At 39.9% G+C, this 18365-nt stretch overlaps 1 protein-coding gene across 3 annotated transcripts; it reads right to left on the reverse strand.

Moving 5' to 3' along the window:
* Nucleotides 1-1106: 1106 nt before the first annotated feature.
* On the reverse strand, nt 1107-13485 carry LOC115133354 (NACHT, LRR and PYD domains-containing protein 1 homolog). Of its 3 annotated transcripts, none has more exons than XM_029666498.2 (8): nt 13445-13485; nt 13171-13250; nt 6803-6840; nt 6596-6660; nt 5863-6460; nt 5359-5484; nt 5089-5221; nt 1107-4803 (listed from the first exon to the last, which is right to left on the reverse strand). In XM_029666498.2, exons 2-8 carry the CDS (start codon nt 13187-13189, stop codon nt 4511-4513), a joined length of 1272 nt encoding a protein of 423 aa, XP_029522358.2. In that variant the 5' UTR covers nt 13190-13250; nt 13445-13485; the 3' UTR covers nt 1107-4510. The 3 variants fall into 3 exon arrangements, with proteins under 3 accessions (XP_029522358.2, XP_029522359.2, XP_029522357.2); XM_029666499.2 differs by lacking the exon at nt 13445-13485 and having other exon boundaries at nt 5863-6122; nt 6240-6460; nt 13171-13436; XM_029666497.2 differs by lacking the exon at nt 13445-13485 and having other exon boundaries at nt 13171-13436.
* Nucleotides 13486-18365: the final 4880 nt, after the last annotated feature.

Consider the following 18365-nt stretch of genomic DNA (forward strand, 5'->3'; position numbering starts at 1 on the left):
ATTCAATTCATTATCTGCCAAAAGCTCTGGTGGACATTCCTGCAGTCAGCATGCCAATTGCACGCTCCCTCAACTTGAGACATCTGTTGCATTGTGTTGTATGACAAAACTGCACATTTTTGTTTCCTTTTGTTGTCCCCAGCACAAGGTGCACCTGTGTAATGATCATGCTGTTTAATCAGCTTCTTGGTATGCCACAGCTGTCAGGTGGATGGGTTATCTTGGCAAAGGATAAATGCTTACTAACAGGGATGTAAACCTTATCCCAGTCCTATTAACAGCATCTGATCCCAGTCCTATTAACGACAGCTTACCTGAAAGTATTGCATGGTCTACAGTGTCAAAAGCTTTAGACAAATCTATGAACAAGGCGGCGCAGTACTTTCTATTGTCTAGGGCATTAGTAATACAATGCTGCACCCTGCGCTGGTGCCAGTTCTACATTGAGACTTTTTCTCAGTAACAACCTCCAGGGCTTTAAAAAAATATATGTTATTTTATAATTATTTATTACAAAAAACAAGGAATGGGTAAAGTATTAGATGAAGGACAAACAATACAGCAGCATCAAGACATTCTCAAACATAATCTTTCCGCAACAGAGCCATCCTTATGTGTGAGGGTGCGTGTGCATGATAGTGATGTAAAATATGTCAGTTTCCTTTTTCATGATCACAATCTTGTGAAGCCCGAACCCTCCAAGATCCCCCCCCACAGTTCCCCAATAGCTGTCCCTCGACCATTAGCTTTTTTTTTGCTAATCGACTCATTCACAGGATGCCTGCTATATTCCGCTTTATCAAGCGGTAGCCGTGCTCCTGCCTTTCTGGTGGTCGTTTTCCTCACAGCTCTCCCGCCCGGCGACACTAAAGCTGCCAGTCAAATGCAAGATGCTTTTTCATAGCTGTTAAGTAGTAGATTCCCGAATGCCTCAAATAAAAACAAGCCATTACGAAATTGTGTTGTAATGTAAATAGGAAATGTCTATTCACCAGAAGACATGTTCCAAAACTCTGCTCAACCAATGGCGGTTCTAGCTTGTATGGCTCCTGGGCGAACCCCCCCCCCCCCCTTCAGCTCCCCCACCAACAACAAAAAAAGCACCATTCTGCACTAACTAATTTTTATTCAGAAATTTGGAACACAAAAATAATCATAACATTTGAAACATACAAAAACATGTGTGTTGGTTTGGCACTCGAGCATCGATACATTACCCATCCCCCAACAATGTCAACCAAGAGTCAAGACTAAACCAATTCACCTTGGTGGTGTGCAGACTGGTTTAATATTATTTTTAATGATTTTGCACAAACCAGAAAAAAATGCAACAATATGTCTGAAACTATATATTCACACTATTATGAATGAATTGTGGTTTATTTGGTAGTGTGACTAATTTTACTAATTGCATTAGTACTGTACAGTTAGATGTGCGCTGTTTGATAGATTCCCTCTCCTCCATCGGGCTTCCAGTGGGGAGACCTGAGGTCAACCTACCCCCTCCCCATCTCGTACTTTTGAGTGGGAGACCTGCCCAGCTCATAAAATAGAATCAGGGCGCCCACTCTGACAAGGTTAATTGATCCAGTCCCACACGGTGACATATCTTTGACGTGATGTGTAAATGAGTGATAGAAAACCGATCGCGCAAATGTCACTATTCCCCCCAAAATTGTGCGGTCGCCACTGTGCTCATCACTACTCAAATTACAAAATCGTCAGTACTGACTTAACACTCATGTAAATTAGTGAAACAATGTATTGAGTAGAACCTTTTTAAGGTAGTGATGAATAAGCACTTCACTACACCCGCAATAACATCTGCGAAATGTTTGTGACCAATAAAATTCGATTTTAATAGTATTTATTTCATGAGATTGTGGCGATATACTGCCATCTGGTGGTGACTAGAAACAATTCCATAGTATTAATTATTAGTTTTTTTTTTTTTAAATGTAACCATTATTTAACTAGGTAAGTCAGTTAATAATAACAAATTCTTATTTACAATGACCGCCTAGGAACAGTGGGTTTAACTGCCTTGTTCAGGGGCAGAATGACAGATTTTTACCTTGTCAGCTCGGGGATTTGATCTAGCAACCTTTCTGCAGCCCCATGACGGTCTGTGAAAAGTACTTAAGTACTCTCTGTATGCGAGTTTAAATCAAACAATTACTATGAACTTAAAGTGCAGACTGTCAGCTTTAATTTTAGGATATTTTCATCCATATTGGGAGAATTTTTTAGAAATTACAGCATTTTTTTGTACATAGTCTCCCATTTTAGGGGAGCAAAGGTATTGGGACAAATTCACAAGTTAAGTATTTGGTCCCACATTCATAGCACACAATGAGTACATCAAGCTGGTGAATCTACAAATTTGTTGGATGCAATTGCTGTCTGTTTTAGTTGTTTCTCAGATAATTTTGTGCCCAGTACAAATTAATGGTAAATAATGTATTGTGTCATTTAAGTCACCTTTATTGTAAATAAGAATATAATGTTTCTAAACACTTCTAGATTAATGTGGATGATACTATGATTACGGATAATAATGAGTGAGAAAGTTACGACACACACATATCATACCCCCAAGACGAGGCTAACCTCACCATTACAACAACAGGGGAGGTTCGCATTTTTGCGAGGGTATGATATTTGTGCGTTTTGACTTTCTCACACATCATTATTCATGATTATTATTAGAAGTGTTTAAATATAACTGGACTGTATCTACAATAACAGTAGAAATGCAGGAAATGAGCTTTAGAAGCCCAAAACATTTGATGGAGGACCCCCCCCCCCCCTCTACAGTTGAAGTTAGAAGTTTACATTCACTTTAGCCAAATACAATTCCTGACATTTAATCAGAGTAAAAATTCCCTGTCTTAGGTCAGTTAGGATCACCACTTTATTTTAAGAATGTGAAATGTCAGAATAATAGTAGATTTATTTCAGCTTTGATTTATTTCATCACATTCCCAGTGGGTCAAAAGTTTACATACTCAATTAGTATTTGGTAGCATAGCCTTTTTAATTGTTTAACTTGGGTCAAACGTTTCGGGTAGCTTCCCACAATTAGTTGGGTGAATTTTGGTCCATTCCTCCTGACAGAGCTGGTGTAACTGAGTCAGGTTTGTAGGCCTCCTTGCTTGCACACACTTTTTCAGTTCTGCCCACAAATTTTCAATAGGATTGAAGTCATGGTGTTGTGATGGCCACTCTAATAGCTTGACTTTGTTGTCCTTAAGACATTTTGCCACAACTTTGGAAGTATGCTTGGGGTCATTGTCCATTTGGAAGACCCATTTGAGACCAAGCTTTAACTTCCTGACTGATGTTTTGAGATGTTGCTTCAATATTTCCACCAAATTTTCATTCCTCATGATGCCATCTATTTTGTGAAGTGCACCTGTCCCTCCTGCAGAAAAGCAGCCCCACAACATGATGCTGCCACCCCGTGCTTCACGGTTGGGATGGTGTTCTTCGGCTTGCAAGTCTCCCCCTTTTTCCTCCAAACACAAGGATGGTCATTATGGCAAAACAGTTCTATTTTTGTTTCATCAGACCAGAGGACATTTCTCCAAAAAGTACAATCTTTGTCCCCATGTGCAGTTGCAAACCGTAGTCTGGCTTTTTTATGGCGGTTTTGGAGCAGTGGCCTCTTCCTTGCTGAGCGGCCTTTCAGGTTATGTCGATATAGGACTCGTTTTACTGTGGATATTAGATACTTTTGTACCCGTTTCCTCCAGCATCTTCACAAGGTCCTTTGCTGTTGTTCTGGGATTGATTTGTACTTTTCGCACCAAAGTACGTTCATCTCTAGGAGACAGAACGCATCTCCTTCCTGAGCAGTATGACGGCTGCGTGGTCCCATGGTGTTTATACTTGCGTACTATTTTTTGTACAGATGAACGTGGTACCTTCAGGCGCTTGGAAATTTATCCCAAGGATGAACCAATTTATCCCAAGGCTGATTTCTTTTGATTTTCCAATGATTTCAAGCAAAGAGGCACTGAGTTTGAAGGTAGGCCTTGAAATACATTCATGGGTACACCTCCAATTGACTCTAATGATATCAATTAGCCTATCAGGAGCTTCTAAAGCTATGACATCATTTTCGGGAACTTTCCAAGCTGTTTAAAGGCACAGTCAATTTAGTGTATGTCAACTTCTGACCCACTGGAATTGTGATACAGTGAATTATAAGTGAAATAATCTGTCTGTAAACAATTGTTGGACAAATTACCTGTGTCATTCACAAAGTATATGTCCTATAGTTTTGGCAAGAAATTTGTAGAGTGGTTGAAAGACTTATGTTGGAGTCATTAAAACTTGTTTATGTAAACTTCCGACTTCCAACTGTACATGTAGAAATAAAAGGAATGATATAAAATAATTCTACTATGCACCTTTTATAAAGAAATAAAACAGTGTAACTGACATCATTCATGCTCTTTCCCCAAAAAATAAACTTCAAATGCCCCCCTTTCACCAACCTAGCTCATCATTCCAGCTTCAGGTGATTGATTAGGTATGGCTCCAGCTCTGTCAGGATCTCTAAGAACCGATCTTTGCATTCGGGGCCACACCCTTTTAAGGGCCCATCAAAGAGCGCCCTCATCTTCTTCTGGTTATTTCTTTCAGCTATCACGTCACTGTAGCCATCAGCAGTGATGACTCCACTCTTCAGGAGTCTGTCCAAGATGGGACCGACTTGGCTCACTCTGTCAATCAGGGCTGTCTGGTGGAGGTCCACAAAGTGCTGGTCTGAGGTCAAGATGGAACCCCTGTATTCAGCTATAAAAGGAAACTGATACAATTAGTTTGCCTTTACTTATGACCCTTAAACACATTTCTAGGACGGGATTCAATCAAAGGCGCAGTATTGGCAAGTGCATTACAGTTGACTTTTTAATATAGTTTACGATTGAGCTGATATCAGCAGTGTTTACCGTGAATGTAAAGGAATATGCCTTTTAAAAGGCGAATTGTCTGTCGTGCAGCATGCAACTCGCCTGAGGAATCCCGGCTTTAAACTATATTTGACATTTATGGTTACTAAGCCAATGGATCTTTTCTGACCTGCTCGTATTTCGTGGTTCCATATGGTTTGTTTACGACTTTTACAGCTTAGGTTCAGACTGAAGTCTAAATCTGCGTCTCTTATAAACACCTCAAAGAAGTTTGGTGGGTCAACATATGCGAGCTCCAATCTCTGAGACAATAGATAGATAGTGTTAGACTAACAGACATGGAACATAGTTTCTTGAAATTAGTCATTCTTGGGGGGGTTTTCTGGGAATGTGCAATGTTTTGGATTTCATTAATGTTCTATACAAGTTCAAACCGTACACGAGGGTTAACATCAGAAGGACAGGATGTTGTGAGGTAGAAATCACTAGTCAACCATTGGGACTTCTCTGGTCTTGGTTTTAGGATTCTTGTGGATCCATGACACTTCTCCTGTTTCTCCACTGCCTGTAGAACAAGCAAACATATCCATCACTGTCTATTGCAGTGTATACTTCCAATTACCATTTGTTCTCAACATAGTTTGACAAGAAAAAAACTATAACATGGGTGCTAAGTGTCATAAAAAAATCCAAGTCCAGGCACATGTGTGGGTTTGAAAGTTGATAAACCTTTAAAATGTGTGGGCTAAGTCATTAAAATACACCAACACGTCTTGGCTAACGCTTTGATCAGGGTGTCTGATTGTTTTACATTTGTCTGATCTGGAGTATTTAGATTTTTTTTTTAAGTCAATGGAAATTGTTGCTGGGGACCATCCTGGTTGAATAAATACCGTATATGGAAGTAACAATGAGGAAGAGGAACAGAGTTAGCCTTTATAACCTGTGTTAGTGCAGGATCACATGGCATCAGATAAGCATGTAGCGTGAGGTGTGCTGTCCTGGCTCGGTAGATCTGCAAGTCACAGTGCACGGAACACCCTAATGCCTGCAGGATAACACCTCTCAGAGAGAAAGATGGATGGAGAATCTTGACGTGGAAGCGGGTGACCTTATCCACTTGTTCTATGGACACACCACTGCCTTCTACATGAAGAACTCTCACTTTCTGCTTTATAGAGGGATCATAACAATCTCCAACCCCTAAAATGGACAGAAACCAGAACATTATCAGTTTGATTAAAACATTTATTTTAATATGTATTGAGAATTCCCAGGTAAATAAAACAATGTCTTGTTCAGTATAGCTGATATCCATACGTGCACCAAAACAGGCAAAATGTGGCAGATGCACTTCTTTCAGTTTTCCTTCAATGATTTTGATGTCCAGTAGGGGGCCTGCTTGCCTGTACCCCATGCTTTGTAGCAATGCCCTGTGAGGATCCCAAGAGCTGAAGTGGTACAGAAGTGTGACTTTGCTCTCACATACCCAGCGCAGCCCTGATATTGTGCACTCATAGCGTCCTGCGATAGATTCAAGTCTGGAAGAAGGGAATGTAAATTAGGTAACCAAAATATTAAATCAACCGAATTACTAAATCCTCTGTTGATCAGGATTTGTTTGTGACAGGTGCTAATTATTGAGGTAGAGGCAAAATTAAGTCCAAGGTGTTTACCTGTAGATTGAAATCTCATTTTCTGTAGACACTAACGGCTCAAGCGCAATCCAAATTTCTGCGGTCTGTTTAGGATTGAGCCAACCAAATATGGTAAAACCTTCAGATTAATCTTTCAAAAATATTTGAAAATTATTGTAACAACAGTTATGAGCCTTGTGTAGAATAAGTAAGATTCTTCATAATATCAACATTTTGTCCTCTCACCTTAAGATGGCTGCAACTCAAGCATTCCATCAGAGTATCTGAAGACAGGTCACATAATAAATAAACAAGTTAATTAATTAAATAACCAGAATATGCATGTATCTATCAAGTAAGAGAGCGATTTTAGTAATGAACCCATCCATGAATAATGAATAAACCAAAAAAATCGACCATCCAGATACTTTAAGTACATTATCATTTGATTAGCTTTATTTTCATCAAGGACCTCAGCCACCCAAGCCATGGCCTGTTCTCGCTTTCTGGATGGTAGCGGGGTGGTCAGTACAGGTGCATCAAAGCTGAAATGGGGGGGGGGACTGCCATCTTAAGCTGATAAAACAACTTTATCTCAAAGCCATCAGACTTTTACATAGTCAACACTAGCCGGCCTTCACCCAGTACAGCGCCCTGCCCTGAACTTTAGTTACTGTCACTAGCTAGCTACCACCCGGTTACTCAACCTTGCACCTTAGAGGCTGTTGCCCTATATACAGTGCGTTTGGAAAGTATTCAGACCCCTTGACTTTTTCCACATTTTGTTACGTTACAGCCTTATTCTAATCAATCTCCACACGATACCCCGTAATGACAAAGCAAAAACAGGTTTTAAAATGTTAGTAAATTTATACAAAATTAACAGAAATACCTTATTTACATATGTATTCAGACCCTTTGCTGTGAGACTCGAAATTGAGCTCAGGTACAGCCCAGTTTCTACAACTTGGAGTCCACCTGTAGTAAATTCAAATGATTTGACATTATTTGGAAAGGCACACACCAGTCTATATAAAAGGTCCCACATCTGTGATAGGATTGTATCGAGACACAGATCTGGGGGGGAAGTGTACCTAAACGTTTCTGCAGCATTGAAAGTCCCCAAGAATACAGTGGCCTCCATTATTCTTAAATAGAAGAAGTTTGGAAACACCAAGACACTTCTTAGAGCTGGCCACACAGCCAAACTGAGAAATCAGGGGAGAAGGGCCTTGGTCAGGGAGGTGACCAAGTACCTTCCAGAAGGACAACCATCTTTGCAGCACTCCATCAATCAGGCCTTTATGGTAGAATGGCCAGACGGAAGCCACTCCTCAGTAAAAGGCACATGACAGCCCGCCTGGAGTCTGCCAAAAGGCACCTAAAGGACTCTGACCATGAGAAACAAGATTCTCTGGTCTTGATGAACCCAAGATTGAACTCTTTGGCCTGAATGCCAAACGTCACATCTGGAGAAAACCTAGCACCATCCCTACAGTGAAGCATGGTGCTGGCAGCATCATGCTGTGGGGATGTTTTTCAGTGGCAGGGACTGGTAGACTAGTCAGAATCGAGGGAAAGATTAACAGAGAAAAGTACAGAGAGATCCTTGATGGAAAACCTGCTCCAGAGCGCTCAGAACCTCAGACTGGGGCAAAGGTTTACCTTCCAACAGGACAACGACCCTAAGCACACAGCCAAGACAATGCATGAGAACTCTGAAAGTCCTTGAGTGGCCCAGCCGGAGCCTGGACTTGAACCCGATCAAACATCTCTGGAGAGACCTGAAAATAGCTGTGCAGTGACGCTCCCCATCCAGCCTGACAGAGCTTGAGAGGATCTGCAGACAAGAATGGGAGAAACTCACCAAATACAGGTGTGCCAAGCTAGTAGTGTTATACCCAAGAAGGTTTGAGGCTGTAATCGCTGCAAAAGGTCCTTCAACAAAGTACTGAGTAAAGGGTCTGAATACTTATGTAAATGTGATATCAGTTTGTGTGTAGATTGAGGTGGGAAAAAACAAGTTAATCCATTTTTGAATAAGCATGTAACGTAACAAATTGTGGAAAATATCATGTGGTCTGAATACTTTCCGAAAGCACTGTACACAGTCATGTAACACTGGTCATTTTAATAATGTTTACATATCTTTTAACCCACTTTATATGTATATAATGTATTCTAGTCAAGGCCTATCCTATTTAACTATTGCTGTACATATACCATTCTATCCTATGTATTGCACTAAATACAGTACTAGTCAAAAGTTTGGACACCTAGTTATTCCAGGGTTTTTGTTTATTTTTACTATTTTCTACATCGTAGAATAATAGTGAAGACATCAAAACTATGAAATAACACATATGGAATCATGTAGTAAACAAAAAAGTGTGCCGGTGGGACTTTTCAGCCAGTTACCCACGTTTTGTTTTCAAAATTATAGTTTCCGGATTTGACCATATTAATGACGTAAGACTCGTATTTGTGTGTGTTATTATGTTATAATTAAGTCTATGATTTGATAGAGCAGTCTGAGTGGTGGTAGGCAGCAACAGGCTCGTAAGCATTCATTCAAACAGCACTTTTGTGCGTTTGCCAGCAGCTCTTCGCTGTGCTTCAAGCATTGAGCTGTTTATGACTTCAAGCCTATCAACTCCCAAGATTAGGCTGGTGTAACCGATGAGAAATGGCTAGCTAGTTACCAGGGTGCGGTGACGCCACTCGCTCTGAGACCTTGAAGTAGTTGTTCCCCTTGCAAGGGCCGTGGTTTTTGTGGAGGGATGGGTAACGATGCTTCGAGGGTGACTGTTGTCGATGTGTTCCTCGTTCGAGCCCAGGTAGGGGCGAGGAGAGGGATGGAAGCTATACTGTTACACTGGCAATACTAAAGTGCCTATAAGAACATCCAATAGTCAAAGGTATATGAAATACAAATGGTATAGAGAGAGAGTCCTATAATAACTACAACCTAAAACGTATTTTTTTAATGATTACTTTACCCCCTTTTTTCTCCACAATTCCGTGGTATCCAATTGGTAGTAATTACAGTCTTGTCTCATCACTGTAACTCCCGTACGGACTCGGTAGAGGTGAAGGTCGAGAGCCATGTGTCCTCTGAAACACAACCCAACCTAGCTGCACTGCTTCTTAACACAATGCACATCCAACCCGGAAGCCAGTCGCACCAATGTGTTGGAGGAATCACCGTACACCTGGTGACCTGGTCAGCATGCACTGCTCCTGGCCCGCTACAGGAGTCACTAGTGCCCGATGAGACAAGGATATCCCTGCTGGCCAAACCCTCCCTAACCCGGACGACGTTGTGCCAATTGTGCGTCACCCAATCGCGGCCGGCTGCGACAGAGCCTGGGCTCGAACCCAGAATCTCTGGTGGCACAGCTAGCACTGCGATGTCAACCTAAAACGTCTTACCTGGGAATATTGAAGACGCATGTTAAAAGGAACCACCAGCTTTCATATGTTCTCATGTTCTGAGCAATGAACTTTTTTACATGGCACATATTGCACTTTTACTTTCTTCTCCAACACTTTGTTTTTGCATTATTTAAACCAAATTGAACATGTTTCATTATTTATTTGAGGCTAAATTGATTTTATTGAGGTATTATATTAAGTTAAAATAAGTGTTCATTCAGTATTGTTGTAATTGTCATTATTAGAAAGAAAGAAAGAAAATTGGCCGATTTAATCGGTATCTGCTCTTTTTTGGTCCTCCAATAATCGGTATCGGCGTTGAAAAATCATAATCGGTCGACCTCTAGTCCAACCACACCAAGACAGTCGTGAAGAGGGCACGACAAAACCTATCCCCCCCCCCCCCCCTCAGGAGACTGAAAAGATTTGGCAAGGCTCCTCAGATCCTCAAAAGGTTCTACAGCTGCACCATTGAGAGCATACTGACGGGTTGCATCACTGCCTGGTATGACAACTGCTCGGCCTCCAACTGCAAGGCACTACAAAGGGTAGTGCGTACGACCCAGTACATCACTGGAGTCAAGCTTCCTGCCATCCAGGGCCTCTATACCAGGTGGTGTCAAAGGCCCTAAAAATTGTCAAAGACTCCAGCCACCCTAATCAGACTTTTCTCTGCTACCACACGGCAAGCAGTACCGGAGTGGGGTGCAAATTGGGACATCTCCTGGCACAGACTCCACTGGAACATTGAAAACGTCATAATATGCGCTCAGCAGCTGTTCTTTGGTTAACTCTCTTGGGTAGGGGGCAGTATTTTCACATCCGGATGAAAAACGTGGCCAAAGTAAACTGAGGCCCAGAAGCTAGGATATGCATATAATTGGTATATTTGGATAGAAAACACAAAAGTTTCTAAAACTGTGTGATAATGTGAGTATAACAGAACTGATATGGCAGGTGAAACCCCGAGGACACCCCCCCCCCCCCCCAAACAACAAAAAAAATTCAGCCTATCACTATTTTCAATGGCTGTCACTTTTATTATAATGCTAAATCTTCCCAGATTGCAGTTCCTATGGCTGCCACTAATGTCAACAGTCTTTAGAAAGAGTTTCAGGCTGGTTTTTAGAAAAATGAGCCAGGAATTGTAGTTTTTCTAGGTGGCTCCCATTTTTGCAGTAGTGTTTCCAAGCGTGTGAATCAGAGTGCGTTCTTTGGTATTTTTCTCCGGTAAAGACGACAACTATTCTCCGTCTTAAATTGTATCGTTTATTTACGTATTAGGGTACCTAAGGTTGGATTATAAACGTTGTTTGACTTGTTTGGAAAAGTTTATTAGTAACGTTTGGGATTCATTGTGTATGTGTTTTGATGGAGGGAAACTGGGTGGATTATTGACTGAAGCGCACCAGCTAAACTGCATTTTTATGGATATAAAGGACATTATCGAACAAAAGGACCATTTGTGATGTAACTGGGACCTTTTGGCGTGCCAACAGAAGAAGATCATCAAAGGTAAGGCATTTTGTATATCGCTACTTCTGACTTTCGTGTCGCACCTGCCTGGTTGAAATATGTTATTTCGTTTAGACCACTTCTGACACCATGTTTCATGTAGTTTTATTGAAGAAGCCAACAGTGCATTCGCCAGAGTGTATCAACTTCCATATCCCGCACATAGAACAATGGTATCCGGTCTATAACCGAACAGTTAAGCACCATACCAGCAGGTGGCATCCAAGCCTTACACAACAGTTTCCACTTCACAGTAACAGCACTTACAGTTGACCGGGGCAGCTCTAGCAAGGCAGACATTTGACAAACTGACTTGTTGGAAAGGTGGCATCCTATGACGGTGCAAAGTTGAAAGTCACTGAGCTCTTCAGCAAAGCCATTCTACTGCCAATGTTTGTCTATGGAGATTGTAATTGCTGTGTGCTTGATTTTATACACCTGTCAGCAATGGGTGTGGCTGAAATAGCCGAATCCACTCATTTGAAGGGGTGTTCAACACACAAATATATATACATATATATACACACATACATATATATACATATATATATACACATACATATATATACATATATATATACACATACATATATATACATATATATATACACATACATATATATATATATTACACACACATATATATATATACACATATACACATATATATACACATATATACACACATATATATATATACATATATACACATATATATATATACATACATATATACACATATATACATACATACATATATACACATATATACATACATATATACACATACATATATATACATACATACATATATACATACATATATATACATACATACATATATACACATATATATATATATATACATATATACATATATATATATATACATATATACACATATATATATATATATATACATATATACATATATATATACATATATACATATATACATATATATATATACATATATACACACATATATATATACATACATATCTACACATATATACATACATATATACATGCATATATACATACATATGCATATATACACATACATATATACATACATATATATACATACATATATATATACACATATATACATACATATATATACGCATATATACACATATATGTATGTATGTGTATATATATATATATATATATATCTCATTACACACACACACACACACTCCGGACTCCTGACATTGCTCATCTAAATATTTCTTTCTTTCTTAATTTAAACATGTATATGTGACCAATAAAATGTGATTTGATTTATCTTCACATAGCTTTAGACACACTTCTGGGAAGTCAACCACCTTTGTGGAAATTCATGTTTGTACTCAGTTCTTTACATAGTACATCAAATGTACTTTATAAAAGCCCTTTTTACATCAGCAGTTGGCATAAAGTGCTTTACAGATAGGCTACCCAATCTAAAACTCCAAAGAGCAAGCAATGCTGGTGCGGAAGCAAGTTACTTGGCTACAAAAACTCCCTTCAAGGCAGGAACATGGGAAGAAAGCAAGGCTCTTCTGTCTGTGCCTGGTGTATTTATTTATGCGCACACTTTTTAATGCACATACAGTCGCCCTACAATGAAATAACAAGAGTAGGCCTACCTCACAGAAGGGTATCGGCATAACACTCACCTTGTTTTAACGTGGCCATTTTCGGTCCGATACAGTTCAAATGGATACTGACGTCGGCTGCCTGCTTCTGTCTGGTTCAACTGTAATTCACAACAGGACGTCGAGTGCTAGTTTACTTTCTCCAAATGCAGCCTTATTTTGACATATCTCAACCTGTGTTATTTTCTCCCTGTAACATGCACTAAATGCATATACAACAACAAATAACCCTCTCTCAGAAAATGAAGAGAATGAAAAATAGAAGATTCTTTCCCGGATGTGAGAAAGTACGTACCCAGTGAGAAGGCTGGAACGTCCTACTGATGTGAATTGAGCCACAATAGCGATTAGCCACAATAGTGGAATCAACGGTTGGCCTTCAAGATAAAAGTTCCGAAATGAAACTAATGCAAATCAATACAAATAGTGGAATCACGTCATTTGGACTAGATAATGCTACATATGGTTGGAATGTTATATCAATTCAACAAAAGACAATAATGATCTAATTTCACCCCCAAGAAAGCTACACCGCACTGTGGATATATTAAGAATTCAAAATTGCATTGGGGGCATACTTATATGCACCCAACAGCCTTACCTATGAATTGTGCACACATGATATGGGGTATCAGCCTACTCAGTGACACCCACAGAACACAATTCTGAAGAGTTTATACAAATATTAGCATCATAGCTCTTATTGCGAGACTTGACTGTGGGAAATCACCTCCCCAGTCAGCCTTTTATCCGTATTGACATTCTTATTGCACTGTAGCCCTACAACCGTACCTATGGATTGTGCACCCATGAAATGGTGTATCATCCTACTCAGTGACACCCACACAGAGGCATCCTGCCCATAGGGTGCATGCCTCTGGTGCAGCTTGCATTCAGAGGTCCCATGTAGAGCTCCCTCATCTGGTCCTGTCTGGGGCTTTCGGCCAGCACTGTAAGCCCTCGACAGTGACAGCTCTCTTCGCCAGAAGTTTCTCCAAGATGGGCTTGGCACACTCTCTGGATCAAGGCCACAAAGTGCCAGTCTGAAGTAAAAATGGGACAGTGCACAAGCCTAACTACTTTTTCATGTGATGAAATCTTAAGTCACAAATTCAATAATTGTATTAACTAAACATATATTACACACACGGACAGTTTATTTGGTACACCCCATTCTCAAAAATGGATCGCTCCTACAAGACTGCAAGTCACGTGGCCATGACTTGCTATATAAAGCAGGGCGACAAGCATCGATGCATTCAGTTACTGTTCGATTGAACGTTAGAGTCGGCAAAACGAGTGACCTAAGCGACTCTGAACGTGGTGTGATCGTCCGTGCCAGACGCGCCAGATCCAATATGAAACGGCTGCCCTCCTGGGCTTTACCCACACGACAGTGTATATGGTTTACTGAGAATGGTGTGACACACAAAAAACATCCAGTCAGTGGCAGTCCTGTGGGTGAAAACAACTCGTTGATGAGAGAGGTCGAAGGAGAATGGCAAGAATCATGCAAGCTAACAGGCGAGCCACAAACAGACAAATAATGGTACAAGAGTGGTGTGCAGAACGGCATCTCGGAACGCACTACTCGCTGATCCTTGTCACAGATGGGCTATTGCAGCAGACGACCCCACCGGGTTCCACTCCTATCAGCTAAAAACAAGAAGAAGCTGCTCCAGTGGGCACGCGATCACCAACACTGGACAACTGAGAAGTGGAAAAAATATTGCCTGGAACATGACAGCAAGTTCAGTTTACTTGAGTGGCCTCTGCAGTCCCCAGACCTCAATCCAATAGATAATCTTTGGGATGAGATGGAACGAGCTGTTCACAGCATGAATATACCGCCGTTCCAATCTGCAGCAACTGCGTGATGCCATAGCATCAGCATGGACCAACACCCCTGTGGAACGTTTCCGACACCTTGTAGAAAGCCCTGAATAATTCAGGCTGTTCTGGAGCTAAACAGGGGGTCCAACCCGGTACTAGATGGTTGCACCTAATAAACTGGCCACGGAATGCATGTTTAAATTGTGCTGCTAAAGTTTGGATGCAGGATAACTATAACAACAATATGAACTAGGCTAATTTAGTTTATGATATTCTAAACTCAATATTCCCTCACGGAAAAACCACATGATTTCACAAGTAACATTTCCACATGTTTTGCATATGTGAAATCATGTGAAACCATGTGTTTATGGAACACTTACCATGTGATGTGGACTTTCAAATGTAAAACCATGTGTTTTTAGAACACTTCACATGTGATGATAAAGTGCGATGAGATGAGAGATGTATTATCGGTAATTAATGTTTAGGTGAATGCTACAAATTTCGTGGCGCAGCAGAAAGATCAGCGTACCTCAAATCTAGAGGTTGTGCAGTTCAAATCCCAGGTGGGGTTCATATTCTAGCTGAACAGAAATAACACGTGGAATTGCATATCTGAAAACATGTAATCACGTGAAATGTTTCAAAAACACATTTTCACATGTGAAATGTCGCATATGAAGTGTTCCAAAAAACACGTGGAAAATCATGGGATTTTCAACATGTGATAACACGAAACCACACTGTAAGCCCTTGACGTTAATTATGTGGTCTATTTTACAGTCATCACACGGTACATTTCTACAGTAATTGGATGCTATATTAGTGTTTTGCTATATATTTACTGTCAATCGCAATAAACTTGGATACTTTTTGGCACATTCTACAAATTTACTTGGCATGCGTCACTTGCAATTGCATTTAATTACGGGTGTCCGCTAGAGTGGATCTAATAGAATCTAGCCCATAAGTGTGCATAAAGGCTCTCAGAATTTGAACTAGCAAAATTTTGGTCTGGAGTGCATCAATGTCTCAGTTGTGCCATCAGACGGTTATTTGTTACCAGGAACATATCTTCCACACACTCAAAACTAAGGGTATGGTTACAGTACAGTGTTGTTCCCTGGTTTACAAAAAGGTCAAAGGTACACATAAGGTACCATGCGATGTACACATTGGAACTCACATGGTACTAGTCAGTACCTTTTAGAGTACATCGGATGGATAATCTAGTATAATGGTACAATTTTCTACCCAATATTACATGTAAAGCTGAGTTTGAAGCCATGTGGGAGGTGGGAATTTACCAATTGTGTTGTCGTAACTACCAGTTGGATGCATTCACGTGCTTTGAAATCGTTGGGAAATGCCAATTGGCTAATGGACAATAAGCTGCATCAACCATAAACTAAAAGTACAGCTATCATGCTTGAAAACAATGGATAGTTGTTGTTTTTTTAAACCATATGAATAGATTTTTTATAAATAATGTTTTGTTTCATTTAACTGTCGGAAATACTGTTATCAAGGTAATTTCCTTAGTAGGTGACATCAAAGTCAATTACCCGTTAGAGGGCCGTTCAAGTGGATTTTTCCCAGTCATGTGGTAAATTCCCACTTATGAATGCAGCGTTGGGTACAATCTTTACTACACTTTGAAATGTAGGTGGGGCAATGTGCTGGCAGGGGCTCATTAGCATATTTGGTGGCATGATCTAAAATATGTCATATTTTTCAATGGAAATGTTATTCAAGTTTAAGTGGTTTCATTGTTATGAGTACCTCTTTTGAAGGTTGAGTACCTCTTTTGACATGATCAGTTCTGCAATTGTTGTAGGAACTAGGGCTGTCCCTGAATAAAAATGTTTTGGTAGATCGAGAATTGCATGTTCCCTTCGACCAATCAGTAGGTTGGAATTGGAAAAACGTGTATTTTTCCACATGTAGACAATCTTATGTATTTTAATCAAATCAACTGTATACACTGAGCGAACTGTTTGATCAAATAATTATGGCACACAAATGGTTGAGGTAGTTGATGACGTGGCAGGTGGCAGCGTGGTAGGCACAGCTTGTCCCATTAATGATAAAAATGGAGGATTAGCTGATAACTGAGAAACAAACATTCTAGATAATATAGAGAACCTTGGAACTATTTATTGATCATCATTTTGATCTGCTTGAAAACGAATCAGATACATCGAAGAGAACAAGACCTTTCCTTGAGTGAAACTGAAGGGAAGACGCCATCTAAAATTCCAAATGTAACATCGGAGGGGTACATTTATTTGTAACCATGTCTCAAGAAGATAGAGCATTGCTTACAAGCATGACTGAGGAGTTTAAAAAAAGGGATCTATTGCTTGTGTTACTGGGGGAGGTTGAGGCCCTAAAAACAGGAATATATTACAGTAATAAAATTATGGAAGAAATATGAGCGGAAATAAGATATTGAAAACTACCGTGGACTCCCTAAAATACACTACAGAGAGGCTACTGTATGATAAAACAATGAAAGCCGAATTACTTGATCTAAAGTGCAGAAGTATGACTGATAATATTGTTATAATTGGAATAAAGGAGGATAAATGAAAACTATCGGTCAACAGAGGAAAAGTTCAAGGTGTTCGTGAAATGTAATCATGATGACGGACGAACAGGTAGATACAATTGATTTTACAATGGGCTCTCACCGTTTCAGTGATGGCTGTGTCAGAGTCGATTGTAAGTTAAAGTTAGGTATTCCTTTGTGGATAGTGTGATGACTAAGACACATTTTTACTGGCAGTCATTAGCGGCCGTTAAAATCTATGTTCCTTTTTCCTTCCTTTTTTTGTCAGAATAAAACAGGATATAATGAGGACTACATGAATTATGTCTTAAATGTAATGGACATAAAGATCTAGTCTTGCGAAATATATAAGTAGTTTTCTCTTCATTTTTCAAACATTTTTCAAACAATTGGATCCAATGAACTGAGCAGGCTGGGCTGATATGCTTATAGCCTTGCTAGGACTTTCTAAATATTAGCATGCATTTAAAAGATTGTTATTATTTCTATTAATATGATCTATTATTGTTTGTTTTGTTCTTCGATTTTCCATGCTATTTGGTTAGTTCATTTAAAAAGCACCCTCAAAGATATGCAATAGACCTACAGGGCTTTGAATGTGGCAGATGGCAGTATATGATTTGTGTCATCATGGGACTGCCCATATTTCCTTTCCATTTAAAAAACAGGAGGCCTCTTACACTTCAATGTTGTCATGCAAAAATCCTGGCGAAATGCATAGCACATAGAATCAAAAAGGTTTTACCAGATCGGTCTATACAAAAATGGTCAGATGAAGCAGATGCTAAACTACAGGACTGCTTTGCTA

Source organism: Oncorhynchus nerka, linkage group LG8 (assembly GCF_034236695.1).
Source record: "Oncorhynchus nerka isolate Pitt River linkage group LG8, Oner_Uvic_2.0, whole genome shotgun sequence".
Lineage (NCBI taxonomy): Eukaryota > Metazoa > Chordata > Actinopteri > Salmoniformes > Salmonidae > Oncorhynchus > Oncorhynchus nerka.